This window comes from Scyliorhinus torazame, chromosome 10 (genome assembly GCF_047496885.1).
Source record: "Scyliorhinus torazame isolate Kashiwa2021f chromosome 10, sScyTor2.1, whole genome shotgun sequence".
Taxonomy (NCBI): domain Eukaryota; kingdom Metazoa; phylum Chordata; class Chondrichthyes; order Carcharhiniformes; family Scyliorhinidae; genus Scyliorhinus; species Scyliorhinus torazame.
In genome coordinates, this window is record NC_092716.1 from 141,339,002 (window position 1) to 141,362,964 (window position 23,963).

Sequence of the window (23,963 nt, forward strand, 5' to 3'; positions counted from 1 at the left end):
AGGACCCGGGTTTGATCCTGGCCCCAGGTCACTGACCATGTGGAATTTGCACATTCTCCCCATGTCTGCCTGGGTCTCACCCCCACAACCCAAAGATGTACAGGGTGGTTGGATTGACCATGTTGAAATTAACCTTTAAGTGGAAAAATTTCAAAAACGCTTCAGGAAGTCATAGTCAAATATGGAAATTGGACCGCAATTGCCCTCTGCTGCAATTGTCTTCTTTAATATGCTTAAGGCATTCATAATATGCTTGCCATTGCATCCAGATTTTTCTTTTGTAAACTTGAGCATGATTTTTTTTCTCACTGAATAAATAAACCACAAAGGTTGAACTCCCATTCTGCAAACAATCTCTGCTCCAAGTTCCCTAAGTCAGATCTCAACGGTGTTTTGTGGTTTACACTTGAATAAAACAAATTTTATCTCTTTGAGTTTCACCCAATAGATATTTGTAATCTGGAGACTGTGCCAAATATTCTGATATAAAACACTGAGCCACAGGTGATCCACACCTGACACCAGGGACCTCGGTGGCTCATACCACGCCGTGAGCAAGATGGGAACAAGTAGGGATGTATCAGTCTGGAACCTTATACTGATAATCTCATTCTCTTATGGCTCTGTTACCTTGGGATGTAAGAATATTCTCCTTTTACTGTTTCAATCACTTTAATTTTTTTATGAGTTACATGTTCTTACAAGTCTTGAATAATATTTCAAAATATTGATCTGAATTTGTGGTTCTTCTTGGAAGTCTGTTAAATGTGAATGGCATTGTGGATTATATCAGTCCAATTTGGGAGGAGTATTTTCAGCGAGCATCAAACCCATATTCACTTAAAAAATTGGTCTGCTGATTATTGTATAAAATAGTTAACTTCCATGTTTCCAATGAATGTCTCCTGATTAGTTGATTCCTAATTCAGTTTTAATTGCATTGATAATCGTTAATGTTCGCATGTGTGTTTTACAGTTAGTATTGTTTTCCAGAATAGGTGAAAATTTTCGCTGTTTACATGTCTAGTTAAGAATAACAATATTCTGTCATTCAACCTTCTTACAAAATCTGGTTCAGGCGTGTTGATTTTTATATTTAGCAAAAACACAGGTACTGTAAAATAAACGGAGAATGTAGTAAGCCAAGAACATCTGTGTGGAGTGAGAAACAGAGTTCTCATTTCAGGCTGATGATCTGTCTCAGATCTGGAAGGTGTAAGAGATGATTTTTCAGCAAGTCATGAAAACAAAAAAGTGCTGGAAATATTCAGCAGGTCTAACATTGTTGAGAGAGAGGAAGAATGTTGAGAGTCAATGTTGTAGGTCTGTGACTTTTCATCAGAATTAGGAAAGCTGAAAATGTTTTCGGCACGTGAAAGGGGTGGTGGGTGAGAGAAAACAAATTGAATAATGTGTCATAGGGTGGAGGCTGGAAAGATAAGTGAGAAAAAGAGTGCAAGGTGCAAGGCAACGGAGTGGTGATGGGACAAGTAAAGAAACAAAAGATGGATCTGGAGGAGGTGTGAATAGCAGAATCATTAATAGCTGCTTTCTGAAAGCTAAAGAAAGGGGGAAAAAACAAACCCGCAAAGAAACAGCCAACAAAATGGGGGCAGAGGTTCCAGTCTAACATTTTGGAACTCAGTGTTAGACTTAGAAGGCTGTAACATTGTGCTGAGTTTCACTCGATTGCTGCAGGAATCTTTTATCACTTGTAGCGCGAAGGGAAAGCTCGGCAGCGAGGGTGGTGACGGGGGAAAAAGAAAAGAGGTCTCTTATAGAGTACCGGACAGGAGTAAAGAAGTGGAAAAAGTCATGATGGCATAAGATTTTTAAAAAGTAATAAGAAACTAAAACAAAAGCAAAATACTGCGGATGCTGGAAACGTGGGAATGCTGGATAAACTCAGCAGGTCTGGCAGCATCTATGGATAGAGAAACATTGGACGGAAATTACTGACCAACCCGTCGCGTGCTTTTCTGCAGCGGAGGCGGCCCACCAACAGGATTTACTGGTCTCGCCGTTGTCAATGAGATTTCCCACTGACTGCATGCCTCGTCACCAGAAAACCCCTGTGCCGGTGTGGGACCGGAATATCCCACTGGTGTAAACAGCCAGTAAATACCACCCAGAATTTTTTTGAAATATTTTTATTCAGAAAAAAATTGCAATTATGACAGATAGAACAGTCAAACAATGTGTACCATTTTTATAAAAATATCCCCACCACTCAGCCCAACCTAACTCAGATTTACCCAGAAATTTCCCCACATGGAACCCCCACCCTCACTCCTAACCACACCCCCAATTACTGACGACAATCAAATCTTTAAAGAAGCTTTGACAAAGGGTCATCTGGACTCGAAACATTAGCTTTTTTCTCTCCCTACAGATGCTGCCAGACCTGCTGAGATTTTCCAGCATTTTCTTTTTGGTTTCAGATTCCAGCATCCGCAGTAATTTGCTTTTATCTTTAAAGAAGGTGATAAACAGCAGCCACCTAGAGTAAAACCCCTCTTCCGATCCCATGATGGTGTACTTGATCTTTTCCAAATACAGGAATTCCGACAAATCTCCCAACCATGCCGAAGCCTTAGGCGGCACATCAATGCCCTCCATCCGAGCAAGACTCGCCTCCTGGCTATTGGAGAGGTGATGGTCCTTCTTCCCCTCCTGCAGCCCTGACAAGCCTGACAGTCCAAAGATAGCCACCAGTGGGCACAGCTCCACTTTAACTCCCCAAATCTCCGAAATTGTTTCAGAGAAGGAAACTTAACCAGCTTTGGGCAAGAAGAAAACATTTGCGAGTGGTTCGCCAGCCCCCTCGAAAAACACACATTTCTATTCTCTGCACCTGGGAAGAACCCACTCATATGTGCCCTGGTCAAGTGCATACTATGCACCACTTTAAACTGCAGCACACAAAGATGTGTTGTTGACCCCATATTGAGCCTCACTCCACACCCCCTCCTTCAAAACCAAAACCAACTTTTCCTCCCATTTCCCCTTTACTCCCTCTAGCGAAGCCTTCTCCATCACTATGATCATCCCATAAATATCTGATATCCTCCCTTTCCCTATCTTGTCAAGAGATAGCACCTTATCCATAATTGAAGGTGCCGGAAACCGATAAAATGAATAGAACAAAGCAGGAAAGAACAAAGAAAAGTCCAAGCTTGAGCCTAAACAAGAAGCCTCCTCCATCTGCCTCATACCGATTCCCTAAACCATCCCTGCACTTTCCCAATGTTTGCCGCCCAGTAATAGTACATCAAATTAGGCAACACCAACATCCCCATCCCTCTGCAAGGAAGCCCTTCGAACCCGGAGGGTCTTACCCACCCAAACAAAGGTCAAAATTAACTTTTGACCCTCCTGAAAAAAGATTTAGGAAGAAAGACTGGGAGACATTGAAACACAAACAAGAACCTCGGAAGAACGTTCACCTTAATGAATGTTCACCTTAACCGTCTGAACCTTTCCCACCAAAGGCAACGGGAAGGCATCCCACTTCTTCAAGTCCGCCTTCACCCCCTCTACCAGACTGGCCACGTTTAACTTATGTAACAAGGCCCAGTCACAAGCCATCTGTATTCCCAGATACCTAAAACTAGTCCTGGCTAGCCAAAACGGTAGCTCCTCCAGATCCGCTTCCATCCTCAGAGGGTTCATCGGAAAAATCTCACACTTGCCTGGGTTCAATCTATGTCCTGAGAAGGAATCAAACATCCTAAGCACCTTCATTAATTTCCCCACATTAGGGAGAGGGTCCGTGAAATATAACAACAAATCATCCTCATATAGGGACACGCTATGTTCCCTACCTCTCCTCACTATACCCTTCCACCTGGCCGATGACCGAAGCGCAAGGCCAACGGCCCATCTCGCATCCGCTCCAGGTCCACCACCTTCAAACCAGTAGCTGAACAAAGAAACCTTTCAGCGTCAGCAATGTCCCGTTCCCCCCTCTTACCCCCCCGGGCTCCAAACAAACAACCCACCCAACTCCAAAACCACCAGCCCCCTCCCAAACAAAGAAAACCCAGCCAACCTAGGCTTGTTACCTGAATGAACAAGAGAAACAGAAAACACCAACCACCACCCCTCCCCACGAAGGTAACCAGTTGCAACTCTCTCTCCCATTTTGCTCCTGTTAACTTGAATAACTGCTAGCAGGGTGACCCCCAAATGGAGAAAAATCAAATTTATAACACAATGGATCAATGGACGAGCCTCCCCAAACCCAAATTTCATATCAAACATTCTAGGAAGGAAAAACATATATCCACACCCAAGCCCTCGCCCCCGAACAGTCTGGTTTAGCACAGTGGGCTAAAGAGCTAGCTTGTAATGCAGAACAAGGCAGCAGCACGGGGTCAATTCCCGTACCGGCCTCCCCGAACAGGCGCCGGAATGTGATGACTAGGGGCTTTTCACAGTAACTTCAATGAAGCCTACTTGTGACAATAAGTTATTATTATTATTATTTCAGTAATACAGTAAAAACAAATAAAAATCCAGGAAATAGGAAAAGAAATAGCAACAAATGTTAAAAAGCCAACACTCAGGTGAACCAACAACTTAATTAAATTCTTCCCCAGTCCATGTTTCTTACAAAGTAATTCACGTCTTCCGACATGTTGAAATAGTGATCCCTGTCTCTGAACGTGACCAGAAGGCAAGCCAGATAAACCATTCCAAAACACACTTTGCTCTTGTAAAGAGCTGTTGTGGCCTTGTTAAATCCTGCACGCCTTTTTGCGAGTTCTGCACCAACATCCTGATAAATCCCATCCACATTCTCGAGTGTCCTTCGTCCACCTCGGGATCATTTTCTTATCCACGTATCTGTGGAATCGGACTATAATCGCCCATGGTGACTCCCCAGACCTGGGCTTCTGTCTCAATGAGCGGTGGTCCCGATCCACTTCAGGAGGCTCCACGAAGACCCCCCCCCCTCCCCCACCACATTCCCAAACAGCTTTGCCACATAATCCATGGCATTTGTACTTTCTATGCCCTCCATCAGCCCAACGATCCTCAAATTCTGGCATCTGGGGTGATTCCCCAGGTCATCGGCCTTGGCCTTCAATATCTTCTACCCGTCCGCCAACAACGCCACCTCGGCCTCCTAAGAGAAGATCCTAATACTATGCTCTGTAACCGTCTTCTCCACATTCTGAATCGTCGAGTCCTGTACCTCCAGCCATTGTTCCACCCTGTCCAAAGTTACACAAATGGGTACCACCGCCACCTTAATCACTTTTGCCAGGTCATCAGGGACAGTTTGTCTCTGTTTCCTAAATTCCACCATTAGGAATTCTACCAGTCCCTCAGTTGTCCACTGAGAGGGCAACGATGTCACAGGGGCCTCTGCCATTTTCTCCAATCCTGTGATACGAGGACCCCTTTCAAGTCAGACAAGGACCCCTTATTCGACTTGTTCCTCATATTCTAACCGCCAGACATCACGCGCCGGAGGGCGAACCAAAACTCTCAAATTACACCACTTGCATCCTAAACAACACATGTTAAACAGGTATAAAAAGGGTCAAAAACCGAATCCCCAAGCGGGAGCCACCTAATGTGCAGCTGTTCACCTCATAGTCGCCACTGGATGCCGAGAGAGAAACAGAGTTATATGTTTCAGATCTGATTGGTACAAAGCAGAATTCTGTAAAAGGATCATTTTGGTCCGAAACTCTGTTTCTTTCGACACATGCTCCCAGACTTGCTGAGTTTATCCAGTATTTGTTGTTAAATAAGAAACTAAAGATGGGTCCAAAGGAGGTTTAAGTAGTTATTGTGCATCATTTTTTTAAATAATGGTGAAAGTAGAATGTAAGGGTACTGGGGAAAACATGAAATTATTGATAGGAACAGCTATAAAAGAGAGATTGGTTCAAAAATAAATCTCTTCCTAAGTCATTCCACCATCCCCTTGTCATTTAAACCTCCTTAAATCCCAGAGTTGGATATTCCTGACAAAGGAGCCACCCACCTGTCGGAGAACTGGTGTGAAATCTGTGTTACTTCTGTGGGGGGACCTAACCAAATTGTAGAACCCAAACTGGAGAGGCAACAGGAATGCACGGTCGGGTCGAAATGAACGACAGGTTTATTACGGTATACAGAAAATAATTCCTCTCCCTGAAGTTCCACTCTCCCTGACCTGCACCCAAGTCAGGGTTTTTATACAGAGTGGTTTCCCCTGGTTAAGGGGAAACCCCACCCCAAATTACTGAGGGAGTTCATTCTCAGCTAGTTAAGGGGGCTGACAACGAGGGATCCCCCCTCACACCTTCCCACCACCATAATGTTTACTGGGTCAGCGAGAGTGTGATTCAGATCGCATCGGGCACCATGGATCGGGAGCATTGCGACCGGCTCGATGCCAGGCGCAAAACCTGTTTTTGGGCTCTCCCGCTATTCACCGGGAATACCGGAGATTTGTGCCCTCATCATGGAAGGCCTCATAACTCATAACACTACTCTCCTTGGCCTGCTAGTAGACATATAATTCACTCCCTGGCCTTGAACCTCCTTCCAAGGATCAATAATAAATCTTGGCAGCATCTTGCAAATGGCTGAATTCAACCACATTTCATAGGTGACCGAGTGCTGGACAGGACATGAATTCCAGAGAAATGGGGCGACTACAAAGGGAAATGAGTTTTTCCTGCATTTCTGAATTTCCCCAGCATCTGGACATCATTGATTGCACCAAAATGATTATCCAAGCACCAAGTGACACCCAGTGAGATTCATCAATAGGAAAGGCTTCCACTGCCTCAATGTCTGTGCCCATAATAAGAGTTTTCTTCATTTGTGCAGTCACTTTCATAACATTTGGCATGATCCTCTCATACTCCACCAGTGCAGGTTGTTGCAGCTCTTCATTTTGCCGCCCTCCAAATGATGCGGATGGAGTCTGAGGAACAAGGGTTACCTTTTGAAGAGATGACTACTCACCCTTTTAGGTTACCCTGGCCTGCTTGGTGGTATATTGTCACGAGTGTCTTGAGCATTTGGTGTTCCTCCAGAGAGGACCATGCAGAGTAAAGTGCTAGGTCAACATAGCTCACTGGAAGAAGAGGAGGAACAGGACTTGGAGAGGAGAAGAAAGGGCAGGTGCAGGAGATAGATGTAGAACACAGACGTGCTCCAGCTGTAGTGGCTGAGTCCAGCTCTGGACTTGTGCGTCTCGTCAGGATGGGGGTCAATATTGGGTATTAGCTGATCCCAATAGATTTGAGCTGATCCCTTCTATGCAGGAAGATCACATGATCTGGAAAACCCTTTGAGCTGCCTGTGAGAACATCTTCATTGAAGACAAGGCCTGGAATAAGACCATAAGGCATAGGAGCACAATTAGACCATTAAGCCCATCAAGTCTGCTCCGTTAGTCAATCATCCCCATTCTCCTGCCTTCTCCCCGTAACCCATGATCCTCCTATTAAGCAAGAACTTATCTATCTCTGTCTTAAAGACACTCAGTGATTAGGCCTCCACAGCCTTCTGCGGCAAAGAGATTCACCACCCTCTCTGGTGAAGAATTCCTCCTCATCTCAGTTTTAAAGTAATGTCCCTTCAGTCTGAGGCTGCACCACTGACCAGTCCATGCTGCAGAGTGCGGTATTCATTCTGTGAATGTCAGTGTGCAGTTCCTGAATTTACTTGAGTAATGCCTCATGTGGCCCTCCATGAGGTTAATCAATCTCTCAATGAATCCCGCCGCCAGCGAATGGCGTGCAGGCGAGAAGCACGCGGCTGGGAAACTGGAGAACGCAGCCCATATGCTCAGGTCATAGAACATTAAATTTAGAATTTGTAAGTGAACTTTAATAGAGTCCTGTATTCTATAAATTGGAGGCACACACTTTGGTAAGCAGACAGCAAATAAACAAACTTGAAGTTGCATTTAGCCTTTGATTAGTCGGCCACAGTTTTAATATGGTATAACGTATAAACATCTAGTTACTGCATCATAACATGAAACAATTCATATTATTATACTGTTTAATAGTTAGTTGATCATTCAATTGTAATTTTGTGGTTTTTTTAGACGAATCGAGAAAACCTGCTTTGTTTCACAAGTCAGTGGTGCTGTTCCCAGATCAACCATCAGCTCAAGTTTATGCAAGTAAATAAACAACACAAATAAGTACATTTGTCATTTAGTTGCAAAACTGTATTCCTTTTAAAAATTGGAAAGTCTAGGTAATGGGCTAACGTCCATAGTCAGGACACTGTTAAGTGTCAGAGGTGTAGGCCAGAATTCTCTGGCCATTCGCGGTGGCCTGATTCTCTGGCTTCCTGGCGATGTGGGTGGCTTTAGTGGCAATTTTATTTGTTATTCGTTTATGGGATGTGGGTGTCGCAGCTGTGCCAGCATTTATTGCCCATCCCGAATTGCCCTTGAGGGGGCAGTTAAGAGTCAACCACATTGCTCTGGGTCTGGAGTCACATGTAGGCCAGACCAGGTAAGGACGGCAGATGTCCTTCCCTAAAGGACATTAGTGAACCAGATGGGTTTTTACGACAATTGACATTGGTTTCATGGTCATCATTAGATTTAAATCCCAGAGAATCCCGCTGCCAGTGAATGGCATGCCCCTCCCGCTGCCGAGAAACAGCTGGGAGGTCGCAGAATCCCGCCCTTAGACATGAAGTAACACAAATAATACAAGAGAAAAGTACAGCAGATGCTGGAAATCTGAAATGAGAAACATGAAATGTTGGAAATACTCAGCATGTCAAGCAGCATCTGTGGAGAGAGAAATTCATTTTGCACTAAGGTGAGGAATCATTTCTTCACTCAAAGAGCTTTGAATCTTTGGAATTCTCTACCTCAAAGGGTTGTGGATGCTCCATTGTTAGATATATTTAAGGCTGGGATAGACAGGTTCTTGATCTCTCAGGGAATCAATCAGATGGAAAAATGGAGCTGAGACAGGAGATCCAATATGATTATATTGACTGACAGAGCAGGCTCCAGGGAACATGTGACCTACTCCATTTCCTGTTTCTTATGACCTTTTGTCATCCAGAGGGCTTAAAGATGTAAAGGTGTTTCAGCCCAATGAAAAGGGGAAGGGACGAAAAGAATAAACAGGAGGGTCAGTGATAGAATGGAATGCAGGGGAAATTAATTAGCAAAAGGGATTATAGTTCAAGGCAAATAGTGATGGTAATGAGACAAATAAAGAAACAAAAGATATGTCCAGAGCAGATATAAATGGGAAAGCAGAATCACCACCAATAGCTGTTGTCCATAAAACGTTGGCAGAGTGGTGTTTTGAAATTGATGAGTCCTAAAAGCTAGTAAGCTTGAAAGGCTGTAAAGGCCTTCATTGAAAATGTAGATGTGCTTCATTGGGAAGACGAGGGAAAAAAAGTCAGAGTGGGAGTGGAGTGGAGAATTACAATGGCAGGAGACCAACATCTCAGGGATACACTTACAGGGTGAACAGAATTGTTTTGAAATTGTTTTGTCGCCCAATTTTCACCCTTCTTTTTCCTTCACGTGGTCCATCTCTGACTCTTCCCTTCTTTTTCTTTACATATTCGTCTTAGTGTCTGGGGGTAGGCTATCCACCAATGTTCATTTTAAACAGATTGATTCACACAAGTGTTTTTCCTGATGCCTCATTTATCGGAGTGACTCTATTCCATTCTATTTCCATTGGATTGGTTCTGATGATGCAACTTTCCATACCAGCTTCACGTTTCTCTATATTCTTCCTCTATGGAGAATAACCTTCCCAGAACCCCCCTCGCCACTATGATTGACCTTGACTGTGTCCATTCCACAACCTGCACTTTTGCTCTCACCAATTTCCACCACCCCTAGAAACATGTCATCTTGCATTTCTCCATTGTGCCTTCAATAAATCATCCACTGCCATTTTGCTTCCTCCAGCTAATGCCACCCCCAAACACATCTTCCACTTCCCTCCACTTTCAGCATTCCATAAGGACTATTTCATCCATGTCACGCCCAACACTCCTTCTTCTATGCAAGTGCAGGAGATGCGGCACCTTCCCTTTTATATCCTCTTTTCCCGCCCTCCAAATTATTAGCACTCCTGATCAGATGTTGATTGGGTGATTGCTTTGTGAAACACTTCCATTCAGTCTGCAAACATGACCTTGAGTTTCTGGTCACCCATCATTTTAATTCCCTGCTCCTCTTCCACTCTGACCTCTCTGTTCTTAGCCTCTCACACTGTTTGAATAAAACTCAACATAAGCTCGGGGAATGGCACCTAATTTCTCAACAAGGCAATTCACAGCCTTCCGCACTCAATATTAAGTGCAACAATTTCAGATTGCCCCTTTTTCATTGGATGGTAGCTGTTGCTAGTGATGCTGCCCTCTCTTTTACATCTCTCCAGACACATATTTTGTTACTTTTATTGGCCCATTATCAACTCTCTCTGCCTTGCATCCACATCCCTTTTGTTTGATCTCTTCTGCCTTCTACCCTATAACTTCCTGTTTGTTCTTTCCTCCCCCTTTCTTCTTTCCCTGTCTAGTTTAAAATCTGTTACATCTCTGAGCATCCCAATTCTATTGCTGCTTCACTGGCCTGAAGGTTTGAGACGTCTTTTCCTTATTGAGGCAGATAGCAGGAGTCAGAAAAATCCATGGCTTGTCCGGTCTGCCTTAGGAGAAAGGACCAGGAAATACGAGATTTTAATTCCAGGGCAGTGGGGGAGCGGAGGGGTGGAGGTGAGCTGCAATCGAGCTACCTGACCTAGAAAAACATTTGGAGGCAGCCACAGGTGTTACCCGATGTCGAGGTGGGCTGTTTTAAAGGCCTGCCTCGGTGCTGTGGAAGTTTGTATCAGTCATAGTAAAAACAGAAAGACCATATAGCTCTCACCCCTCAAAGCCCCTACCCCTGCCATGCCACCTCACTCATTCCCATGGCCCTTCACACCCGCTCATGCCAAGATATGCCCCAATGTTCTGTGGCCTTTCATGCCCCTCATGTCAAGGTATGCTCATCACTCATCCTCTTATGGCCACTCATAGCCCCCATGTCAAGCTATGGCTATTCCATGCCCATTCACCCAATATACACTGTAAAGAACTAATGAACGCTCTGGTGACAATAGAAAGTTTAATAAAAAGCTTTTAAAAAACAGTCATTCATCGACAACCTTCCTTAAAAACAAATCCTGTTTACACAGGCCAATAAAAGTGTAAATCATCCAGATCCTTCAAAGTACCAATAGCAGAAACTGAAAGCACTTGTATCTTCTTTATCTTGTGTAAATAAATATTGTGCAATTGACAGGAGAGATTGGAAAGCTAGAACTATCAATCAAATAATGTTTTCCCTGTGTCTCAGGTGTTTCTGTACTCTAATGGATTTCTGAGCTCTCAACCAAGCCTCATTATATATTCTTGCCTAAGCTGAGATTTCAGAGGTTTATTAACGTACAGGAACATGGGGTGGGAATCACCCCTACCCGGCGGGACAGGGGGTCCCGGCGGGATGGAGTGGCGTGAACCACTCCGGCGTTGGGCCGCACCTTCAGTGGCTAGCCCCGCCCCAGAGTGGTTGGCGCCTCCCCGGCCAGCGGGAAAAGGGCTTGGCGCCACGTCAACCGGCGCTGAAGGGCCTCCGCCGGCCAGCGCGAGTCGGCACATGCGCGGGAGTGCCAGCACATGCTGGGGTCATCCCCGCGCATGAGCAGAGGGATTCGCGTCCGCACCGGGAATGGCGGAGGTCCACAGCCTCCAGTGCAGAAGGATAGAGTGCCCCCATGGCACAGGCCCGCCCGCAGATCAGTGGGCCCCGATCGCGGACCAATCTGCCGTGGGGGCACCTCCTGGGGCCAGATCCCACCGCGCCCCCCCAAGAACCCCGGAGCTCGCCCGCGCCGCCAGGTCCCGCCGGTAAGGGACCTACTCCAATTTACGCCGGCAACAGACGGGCGGGACTTCGGCCCATCACGGGCCGGAGATTTCAGGCAGCCCGGGCGCCCATTGAGTTGCGCTGGACCCCGCCATTCTCCGAGGCGAGCGGCGCGACTCACACCGGGCCGGTTTTTGGGGGGCGGTAGAATTAGGAGGACGGCAGGGGCGGGATTCACGCCGACCCCCGGCGATTCTCCAACCCGGCAGGGTGTAGGAGAATCCCGCCCATGGTACCTTTGAGGTTCCGTAAATCATGGCTCTTTGTTCTACTGACCCAACCCCATAAACATTGTGGAGGACGAGGACATGCCTATCTCCACTTTGGATCCAGCCTGGTCGGTAATGCAGGGTGAGGGCTCGCCACCTGAATCAGACTGCAACCTTACAAGCCCCTGTTACAAATCAGAAACTCCAGGAATGGGGAATCCCAGAATCAGATCCTGGTCGGTATTTGCATCCCATTATGGAGACTCCTCAAATTCATGAAAATCTAGTCCGCTACATCACTTTAGACTCCAAAAATGCTGCCCGATTCGTTGAGAAGCCTTGTTTCAACTCATTTTGTGTGTGAGAGGAGATATGAGCACCGCCTCTCCAAAACATGAATGGAAATGCCTAATGGAGGATAAAGATCCATTGAGATGAAGAATAATGTTAAATAGGAAACAATATCAGAATTCCTGGAAATAGCATTGCAATGGAGGAGGTAAGGGAGTTCAGTGTGAGATCATAGGGAATAGTGATCCATTTACAGGTGGAGCTTCATGCTGGTTATTGAACTTAGAAACTTGAAAAAAAATCAAACCAGGAAACATATTCTTATTTATCAGCCTGCTTTTTCTGATGGAGTGAGCAGTGTTCTCTATGTTCGCTAGCAGCATATACCTGGGAACTCCACCACCTGGATCCCCTCCAAGTTATTCATCACCCTGACTTGGAAATATATCGCTGTTCCTTCACTGTCGCTGGGTCAAAATCCTGGAACTCCTTCCCTAATAGCACTATGCGTGTATGTACACCTCAGGGACTGCAGCGGTTCAAGAAGGCAACTCACCACCACCTTCGAAAGGGCAACTAGGGATGAGCAATAAATGCTGGCCTAACCAGCGACGCCCACATCCCATAAATGAATGAATAAAACAATTTAGTAGGTTAATAAACAGAAGAATGATTAGAAGAATGTGACTAGAGGTAATAACTTAAATGATTTGCTGATTACATTTGGTCTGATGTTTCTTCTCAATTTATAGGTCGCAATCCAGACCACAATTTCCGTGTTTGCAGTACCTGGGGAAACTATCACTTTAAAACCTTTGATGGTGATGTTTATTATTTCCCTGGAACCTGCAATTATGTCTTTGCTTCCCAGTGTTTGAGTAGTTATGAGGAATTCAACATTCAGATGAGACGTTCCATTGTTAATGCTCTTCCAAAGATCACTCAAATTGTCTTGAAGATTGATGGATCAGTTATTGAAGTACTGAATTCAGTTATTTCTGTCGATGATAACGTGTAAGTGTTTCGCTTAAGCTTTCATTTTTGCTGTTTTCAATTTATAAGAATGTATCAGCACACTGTATTGCGTGGTGGGGAAAGAAGTAAATGATCAAAGTATAGGACTGGTTGCACAATTATTGAAATGTTAGAGCTGGGGTGCGATCATGCAAAATAAGGTAGATTATTTCAGGCATAGGGTACTTGAGGTTTTAAACATAAAAACAAAACCTTTCCCCACAGTGAACCCAAATACCTTACACCGGACAGTTACAATTCACTGAAATACCTACTAAGATGTCAGTACCCATCTCAGAAAAGAATTCAGTGGGCTGTGCATAGGAGATGAGTGAGTTCCCATTCCTGTCCCCACCAGCAGCACTTTGAAAATTGAAGACTGCATCAGGGCCCAGAGACAACCTCCAGAGAAAGCAATTATTTAATTGCCCCCTCACCAGGATCTGACCCCACAGATATTTGAAAACTTATCCATGGAATGTTCCAGGTCAAAAATGGCATGTAACATACCAAATATACACCTACTTTTTTCTCCACATGAACATCTGTCTAATCACATCGTCCTTCTCATTTCCCCTCTTGCTTTATATTTCTCTTTTGCAAACATCAAATAATAAAATAATTTCTGGGTTCTGCATCAACAATATTCTAATAGCTCTCATGTAATGAATTTTTCCTCTATCTGATCCTTTAATTCTTTTTGTGCTCTCCATTTGTCATCTTGCTGAACAATCGAATCGTGGATCATAGCCAATCATGACCTTGAATATCCCGATCAGATCATTCACCTCAGTACGAGTGAACAAAGTTGAAATTCCTCAAGTCACTTTCTAACCATAGCTCTTCATCATTGGAACCATCCTAGCGAATCTATGTTGCACATTTTCCATAACTTTTTTAGGTTCTGAGAATGGGTTCTCAAGGTGTGTATGCAGGTTGTCCATATCTAAATGTGACCTACTTGTTTCTTTCACCTCGAGTTCCAGCCTAAAGGTTCCAAATTTAATTCCCTCCCCCCAACCCCAGGGATATGGTGCTGGTGGGGGGATGGCGGGTGGGCAATGGTAGGTGGAGGTATGCCTGCAGTGCTGTGCCCATCACTTGCCTGCTTGCCCTCTGCCCTGCATGTATGTTATGCATGACATAGAGTGTTGTCAGACACCCACTCGCCCATGGACCAATTAAGCCCTTTAAAGAGGTTAGTTCCTGGCAACTTCCCATCACCGTTGGGATTTTCCACACGGTATGAGAGGCCTGCATCAGATCTCCAAGCTACCAATAAAGAGCTGTAGTCCTGTGTTTATAAACTCCCAAAATCTACAGTTAGAAAAGAGGAACTGAAAACACCTAACATTTTTGAAGTTGTCAGCAACTGTCAATCAGACCAATGATGTTTATAAACATTGTAGTAGGATCAATGGGAGGTACTTCAGATGCATTCAAGTGTGATGGGAAAGATAAATAAACAAAGCTCCAACCTGTTGTGTATAAACCAGTAACCTGTCAGTCAAAGGATATTTAAAGGCATTGGCCCGTGAAACTGAATGAATACAAAGTATGTCAAAGGCTCTTAGGGGATTTCAAAGGTTTCCAAGGGTTGTGAGCATTCTAGGAAGGATCAGAGACTTCAAAAAGCTGCAGTGTTAAAAGCATGGGGCTGAGTGAGCGGATGTGGAGAAAGGGAAAGTACTGGCGGGTGACTTCCTGGCTCCTATCTTCAATTAACTGATGATCTGCTTATCAGCTGTCAAACAGAGCAGTTCAAAGTCAACAGGCCACTTCAAAGATTTCACAGTACACAGACAATGATTTTGATATGGGAGCTGCCTAAATTACCTGCCAAGAGTGATCATCATGTTACCCAGAGATTGAAGGCGTAGTCCAGCCACAGGACCCTGATCCCGGGGGAGAGTCATGAGGTCAACTCCTCACCCCCAAGCCCACCCAACCACTAGGACGCTTGGGTGACCCTCCCTCTGCAGTCTGGAAGTGGCAGAGGGGCACATGGTCAATGGACTTCCCTCCTTGACCCTCCTCGGTATCCATCGCACCAAATCTGCACCTGTCATGACCTGCACAAAGTCCGCAAGGTGGGGTTCCTGTTGGAGGGATGGAGAATAGAGGGAGGGCTGAGCATTGGTGTTCAAGGCTGCTAATGTTATGGAAACAAGATCTCACAGGCTCTGGGCAGGAAGCCCGTTTAGGCCGGCGGGGCAGGACTGGAGACTCACAACGGGTCTGCTGCCCAGCGCCAATCCCGCTTTTGGGCTGACATGGGTTTCTCCACCCAATCGAGATTCCCAATTTTAGCGGTGGGATGGGTGTTGGGGGTAGCGGAGAATCTCCGCCAATGTGTCATGGACGCTGGTTCACTTAGTTCCAAATTAATCCCTAATCACTGTCCAGTGTAATCAGCTCTTGAACCTTTCTTCTAAAGAAAGGCCAATTATCTCCACATCAAGATTTTGGAAATCTAGGGCAGCACGGTGGTGCAGTGGTTAGCACTGCTGCCTTCCTCAGGAAACTAAGGAAATTTGGCATGTCCACATTAACCCTTACCAACTTTTACAGATGCACCATAGAAAGCATCCTATCGGGCTGCATCACAGCCTGGTATGGCAACTGCTCAGCCCAGGACCGCAAGAAACTTCAGAGAGTCGTGAACACCGCCCAGTCCATCACACAAACCTGCCTCCCATCCATTGACTCCATCTACACCTCCCGCTGCCTGGGGAAAGCGGGCAGCATAATCAAAGATCCCTCCCACCCGGCTTACTCACTCTTCCAACTTCTACCATCGGGCAGGAGATACAGAAGTCTGAGAACACGCACGAACAGACTCAAAAACAGCTTCTTCCCCACTGTCACCAGACTCCTAAATGACCCTCTTATGGACTGACCTCATTAACCCTGTATGCTTCATCCGATGCCAGTGCTTATGTAGTTACATTGTATATGTTGTGATGCCCCATTATGTATTTTCTTTTATTCCCTTTTCTTCTCATGTACTTAATGATCTGTTGAGCTGCTCGCAGAAAAATACTTTTCACTGTACCTCGGTACACGTGACAATAAACAAATCCAAACCAATCCAGATCCTTGGTTCGATCCCAGCTCTGGGTCACTGTCTGTGTGGAGTTTGCACCTTCTCCCTGTGTTTGGGTGGGTTTCACCCCAACAACCCAAAGATGTGTAGGGTAGGTGGCTTGGCCACGCTAAATTGACCCTTAATTGGGAAAAATGAGTACTCTAAAAAATTTTTTTTTAAAGATTTTGGAAATCTTTGTTTGAGATTTTTTGTTTTCAGCACAGAATTTTAGAGTGCAGAGCTCGTAAAAAAATTGAATTTTCAAGTCGATATGGATAAAAAAAGAATCCTCCATCACAAATGTACAGTGGCAGCAGTGTGTCATCTACAAAGGGCACTGCAGTGACTTAAGGCTCCTTTGACAGCATCAGTCAAACTCTCAATCTCTACCATCTAGAAGAGCAAAGGCAGCAAATGCAGGAGGACGCTACAGCATGGAAGTTGCCCTCCATGTCAGACACCAACCTGACTTTGGAACTAGATTAACATTCCTTCACTGTCACTGAGTCAGAACCCTGGAACTCCCTCCCTAGCCCTATGGCGGTTCATACAGCGGTTCAAGAAGCTGATTCAACACTATTTTCTCAAGGGCAAATTTAAAAATAGCACAGGAAGAGGAAGTCCACTAGTGGTTTGCAAAGCATGGGATAATGGGTGAGAACGATAGAGTATTAGCTGGAGTTTGGGGAAAATTGGAATTTGTACTGCAGTAGGGTAGAGCCAAGTGTATTGAGCAGAGTTGCAAATGGAAATAGGAAATAAACAATCTGCTTTATAAATACTATCATCACTATGCAGCTATGAAATCATTAAATTAAAAACCATGCTGAAAATTGGTATAACCGTTTGCTTCTTTTATCCTAGGGTTACACTACCTCACACCCATTCTGGGATCATGATTGAGAAAGTCAGTAATTACACCCGTATCACTGCAAAGATTGGTCTGACTCTTATGTGGAATGGAGATGATGCCATCACGGTATGGGAATTGTAACATTCACAGCTACCTCAACAGACAAGTGCACTAAACATGCTTCACCATTATATTTTATTCAATATATTGGCTTGTTTCAAAACTCTTCTCATATGTTAATGATTAATGTTGTGTTCCTTTTTCCCCTTCCATTGTGTTACTTTCTTCCTCATCAGTTCTTTTCTTAGAAATGTTTTCCTTCCCTTAGCTAAGAGAGTAGGAAGGTGAAGCTGAAACTGTTTGATTCTCTGCTAATTTCCATTTGATGTTTTTTCTATAACGAGCTGGCTGATCAAACCTCTTTCCAAATACCAAGTCAGTCTATGGATTTTTTTGTCATTGAGATTGAAGCCACCACTATATCCTTGCCTTCCAGCTGGCAGGCTGAGCCATGAATTTTCCAAACTCCTGCCTCGATATAAAAATCCAGCTCAAACTGCTAACTGGAGCACTGAGTTTGAAAAGAATGCAAGAGTCACATTAGTGTTAACATGTAGAGTGATGTCATCATCTGTCTACTCTGCATACCTCCGCTGCATGCATCAAGTTTTGCACTACCCATTTACCTGCACAGTGGCACATTGGTTAGCAATGCTGCTAGCGTTTAATTCTGGCCTTGGGTCACTGTCTGTGTGGAGTTTGCACGTTTTCCTCGTGAAACCTCCTATGTGTTTCCTCCGGGTGCTCCAGTTTCCTCATAATCCAAAGATGTGCAGGTTAGGTGGGGTTGCAGGGATAGGGCAGCAGAGTGGGCCTAGATGGGGTGCTCTTTCAGGGAATCAGTGCAGACTCACTGGGTCAAATGGCCTCCTTCAGCACTGAAAGAATTTTATGGATTCTACCCATAACACCATCAGGTGCAGCCCAAACCAGAAGTGTGGAGGCCATTTTGAACACACCTGGAGCTCAACTTTGCAACTTCAGCTTCCTTAAAATGTCATTGGCAGCAAAAACTGTATTTTTTTCATAATTTACTTGAAATATACCTCAAAATGTTGTAACTATTGATGTTCTCTTTCTTTTGCATTAGCTTGAACTGAGCCAGAAGTTTGTCAATACAACATGTGGGCTGTGTGGTGATTTCAATGGCATTCGTGACAATGAATTTTCTTCAAATGGTATGTGTAATTGGCACTAGCAGCTACATTTAATTGTATTGGTTTAATATTACGTCCACATTATTTGGGTGGAATTTTACAAAGCAAATGACAAACTGTCAAGTTCTGACAGAAAGGTGAAATGTTTCTCTCCAGAAACACAGCCAGGTTTTCTGGCCAGATCTTCTGACACTCAAGAAATAATTGGGGGGGGGGGGTTCGTGCCATCATTCTGGAGGGCGGGGCTTGGTACAGCTGGCAAGCGTGGCTGCAGAGGGCGCCATCTTTAAAAGGCCCCCTGATCTGCGAGAAAAATAAACTGCCTCCCACTCCCCCATGGCCATGGAGGACTCCCTCCCACGACCTTCTGGCGACCATGGAGGTATTGGGGGGTAGTTTCCCTCCACCCTCACGCACCCCTTCCTCTCCCCCATCACACATAAGGGGAAGCCACCCCCTCCCACAATGGAAAAGGATAACGCCCTTGGCAGTGACCCCAGGCAGTGCCCATTTCAAAGCCTACCTCAATGCCCCTTGGCACTGCCATAACAGGATTTTCACCCATGGTAAACAGACCTGTAAACCCACACTCTTTACTTATTGCCTGTCATTGATTCCAGGATTTCACCTGACCCCTATCCAGTATGGAAACTTGCAAAAACTGAATGGTCCCACAGAGAAATGCAAAGATGTACCTTCATCTGATAGTAACAAAGATTGTTCAAGATTTGTAAGTGAATGTTTCTCATTATTTCAACCTCCTTCGGTCTTGAATCTGCTTTAGCTTACAAATTTTTTTGACTTTAGTTTCTAATGTATCTGCTGATTTTCATAGATAATTAAGCATTGGTACAGTGAATAAGTGACCTCCGCTTCACCTGACCTGATTGACATAATCGATACTTATACCATCAGGTGTTTATCTAACTTTCTCTTTTATTAAATACATTTAGAGTACCCAATTCCTTTTTTCCTACTAAGGGGCAATTTAGCATCACCAATCCACATACCCTGCATATTTTGGGCTGTGGGGGTGAGACCCGCGCAGAAACGGGGAGAATGTGCAATCTCCACACGGACAGTGACCCGGGGCCAGGATCGAACCTGGGTCCTCGGTGCTGTGACACATCAATGCTAACCACTGCATCACTGTGTCACCCCCATCTAACTTCCTCTTAAATACATCATTTTTTTATTTGTTCATGGGGTGTGAGTAAGGCCAGCATTTATTATGCATCGTCCTCGGGAGTAGTGAGTCAGCCACATTGCTGTAGGTCTGGTGTCACATGTAGACCAGACCAGAGCAGATTTCCTTCCCTAAAGGGCATTAAAACTAGGTGGGTTTTTACGACAATTGACGATAGTTTCATGGTTATGATTACTGAACTTAGCATTTAATTGCACATTACTGTAATTGAATTGAAATTCCATTCGCTGCCGATTTGAACCCATGTCGTTCGGGCATTAGTCTGATCCTCTGACTTACTAATCCAGTGATATGACCACTACACCATCATCTCCCTGCTCAACAATTCCTCCTGGAAACATTCCAAATTCCAAACACTGTCTCGGTGAAGAATTTCTCCTGAATTCCTGTTTAGTGTATTAATAGTCATCTTGATCTCCCCAATAAGTGGAATCATCTTCTCTATGTCTACCCAAGTTCATAATCTAAAAACTTTGAACATGGAACCTCTCCACCCTCTCTTTTCTAGAAAAAGGAGCCCAGCCTGCAGTCTTTCTTAATAGATATAACCTCCCCTTTCTCGTAAGATCCTTGAAAAGCATTCTCGCATTCACTTCAGTGACTCGAGATGGTTTTATGATGTCGAGACCAGAATTATGCTCACTTCTATAAGGGTGGTCTAACCAAGATTTTCTACAAGTTTAATAACTTCTTTCACCGCTAGTCTCTTGAATTCAATCCAGTCCAGACTGTTGAGGAGTTAAAATATCTGCGGGATAATATGAGATAATATTAAGCACAAGGCCACAGCACTGATAGAAACTCAGCACAAATTGGTATTAAATTGATATTCATACTGGGAAAAGTCACGAGGTATATATTTCGATTGAAATATACCCAGAACTTCCAAATATACGAGTTTGAAGCAGGAATGAGTCATTCAGCCCCTTGAATCTGCTCTGACATACAGTAAGATAACGGTTGATCTGACTGTGGCCTTAACTCCACATTTTGCCCCCCCTTGATAACCTTTGATTCCCCATTAGTCAAGAATCCATATATCTCTGACTAAAAAATATTCATTGACCTGCCTCCACCCTCTGTAGGGAAGAGATTTCCAAAGACCCTCAGAGAAATAATTTCTTCTCATCCTCCCTTGAAAGGCAGATCCCTTATTTTTATAATGTGTCCCTGGTTCTAGTTCCCAGGAGGGGAAACATCCTTTCAGCATCCATCCAGTCAAGTTCCCTCAGAATCTAATGTGCGTCGATAAGATCAGCTCCCAGTCTTCTGAACTCCAAAGGGTACAGGCCCAGCCTGTCCAACCTTTCCTCCTAAGATAACCCTCGCATCCCAGGTATCAGTCGAGTGAAGCTTCTCTGAATTACTTCTACCACATTTACATCCTTTCTTAAATAAGGAGACCAAAGCTGTACACAAGACTCGAGATATGGTCTCACTAATACCCTGCAAAATACAGAAGCAAAACATCCCTACTTTTATATTCCATTCCTCTTGCAATAAACAACAACATCCCATTTGCTTTCTGAGTCATTTGCTGTACCTGCATGTTAACTTTTCCTGATTTATGGTAAGAAGTCTTACAACACCAGGTTAAAGTCCAACAGGTTTGTTTCAAATCACTAGTTTTCGGAGAACTGCTCCTTCCTCAGGTGAAGGAGCAGTGCTCCGAAAGCTAGTGATTCGAAACAAACCTGTTGGACTTTAACCTGGTGTTGTAAGACTTCTTACTGTGCTCACCCAGTCCAACGCCGGCATCTCCACATCTTTCCTGATTCATGTACAGGGACACTCAGATTCCTCTGCCTCTCAGACTTCTACAATCTCTCTCCATTTAAATAATGCTCTGCTTTTTTATTCTTCCTGCTAGAGTGGACAGGTTCACATTTTCCCACATTATACTGCATTTGCCAAATTTTTGTCCGCCCACTTAACCTGTCTCTATTGCTTTACAGTCTTCTTTATGTCATCTTCACAACTTACTTCCCTACCTATCTTTGCGTGACTGGCAAATTTAGCAACCATACACTTGGTTCCTTCACCTGAGTCATTTGTATAAATTAAGAATAGTTGAGGCCCAGCAGTGATCTCTGCAGTACTCCATTTGTCACATCTTGCGAACCTGAAACGTACCCAGTCTTTGCTTTCTATTTATTAACTAATCCTCTGTCCATGCTAATATGTTACCTCCCACACCATGAGCTCTTATTTTGTGTAGTAACCTTTGATGTACCTTCTTGAAATCTAGGTACAACACATCCACAGATTCTCTTTTATCTACAGTGTTTCTTAATTCCTCAAAGAAGTCCAACAAATTAGTCAAACATGGAGGACTCGCCCCAACAAGGAAGAATTAAACTTTAGTAAACTTGCAGAATAATTTTGTAGTTGACAAATTAATTTCAATACAGATAGGTTTGCGGTGATGCATTTTGGTAGGAAGGATGAAGAGATCACAGCGATATTCATTCGCAAATCATTAAAGTAGCAAGTAATAAGGTAATTTTTCAAATTGCGAACTAAACCCCGGTGTTTGTTTCTAGTTAGATAGAATTGATATGCAGAGAAGTTATGTTAAATTTGTATCAGATATTATATTTGGTCCTGTCCTAAAGAGTTTAAGAATGTGGAACACACTACTCCAAGATAGTGAGGCAAATAGAATAGATGTATTAGTCAGCAGCTGAATATGCCCATGAAGGTGATTGGAATTAAATGCGATCCTGGTAATGTCAGATGAAGAAGGGTGGAAAGGTTTGTGTGGACATTGCAGATAGAAGGACCATAGAATATCATAGGTTATGACCTGTTGGACAGAATGGCCCATTTCTGTGCTACACATTCAATGGAGCCCAATGTAAATGGCAATTTGCTAATTTCAAACTTTCTGATATTCAGAATGGCTTGTGCTTAGAATGATAATAATGCATTAATACATGTGCTTCGCTGAGGCCAGGATAGAGAGATCCTTGTCCAGTGACTAACTCAACATAGCTGGGAATACTCAATTTAGATACTGGTAGCAAAGGTGCAAGCATCTCCTGCATTGACAATTATCTTTGTGACGGAAAATATTTACAATGTACATTAAAGGCTAATGCACAAACAAGTGTATTGGTCATTCACTAAGTAACTTCCTTTTCTCCTCAGGAATCCATGTGTGAAAGAACACTCACAGATCCAAGTTTTTCCAACTGCCACAATATCTTAGATTTAGCACCTTTTATCAAGAGCTGCATGCTGGACATGTGTTTGTGCAAGAATTTAGAAAAACCATCATCCTGCATCTGTAATACTTTATCAGAATATTCTAGACAGTGTGCTCATGTTGGAGGTAAACCAAGCAACTGGAGAAGCAAAGACATGTGCGGCAAGTAACTTTCAAATTGATCACCCACAAACACTCCAAATAAAGTCACAAATACATTTTTTCCTCATGGAAATGACAAAGACATTAAACGTTGACACTATGTCTATTACAGAAGAGACATGCCAGTTTAATATGACCTATGAAGAGTGTGGTGTTCCGTGTGCAGATACATGCTCAAACCCTGATAGGAGCCAGATGTGTGACGACCACTGTGTTGATGGCTGTTTCTGCGCTCCCAGTAAGATACAATATTTCAGAAAATATAATTCAATTGAATAATAAGTGTGTCTTTGTTTACTTTGTGTTGTCTGATGAGGACCCTAAAAATTTAACTTATATTTGGTCTTTATCAAAATTGATAATTGCTGGCATTTTATGTTCTTGTTTCAGATTTTCATCATCTGCAATGTTTACCTTTGTATTTAAAAGTTTACCTGTGTTACTGTGTCCACTGATGTAGGATGTGTTGGCCATTATGGCAGTACTCCTTGATTTTATCGCATCTCGGGATTCCTCCTACCACCTGCTATGGACCCCCCTCACCTTAGCCCGTTCCCATTTATTATGGGCTGTCTTCCCCTGCGGGGACAAGGAGGAGATAGTGTGAGCAGAACACTTGATGGGTCAGGGGGGTCTATAGCAAGTGGCATTTGCGGGCACCGCACCTGGAAATAAAGCAGTTGCGCTGGTGGTGCCAGGGATCCTGAGAAACAAGCAAAGAGATCAGCTGTGGGGAGGGTGTGAGGTGTCAGCCGGTCAGCTGGGGGGAGAATTTTCTTTTTCTT

General features: G+C 44.0%; 1 protein-coding gene across 1 annotated transcript in view; it reads left to right on the top strand.

The window, feature by feature from the left end:
- The first annotated feature begins 527 nt into the window (after window positions 1-527).
- Window positions 528-23,963, top strand: part of LOC140430263 (uncharacterized) — a 136,690-nt gene continuing 113,254 nt past the window's right edge. The window contains exons 1-8 of the mRNA XM_072517688.1: window positions 528-638; window positions 8,066-8,143; window positions 13,182-13,443; window positions 17,396-17,510; window positions 18,535-18,622; window positions 19,222-19,331; window positions 22,959-23,178; window positions 23,291-23,416. Coding sequence (XP_072373789.1) covers window positions 560-638; window positions 8,066-8,143; window positions 13,182-13,443; window positions 17,396-17,510; window positions 18,535-18,622; window positions 19,222-19,331; window positions 22,959-23,178; window positions 23,291-23,416 — 1,078 coding nt within the window. The 5' untranslated portion in view covers window positions 528-559. The remainder of the gene's footprint in view (window positions 639-8,065; window positions 8,144-13,181; window positions 13,444-17,395; window positions 17,511-18,534; window positions 18,623-19,221; window positions 19,332-22,958; window positions 23,179-23,290; window positions 23,417-23,963) is intronic.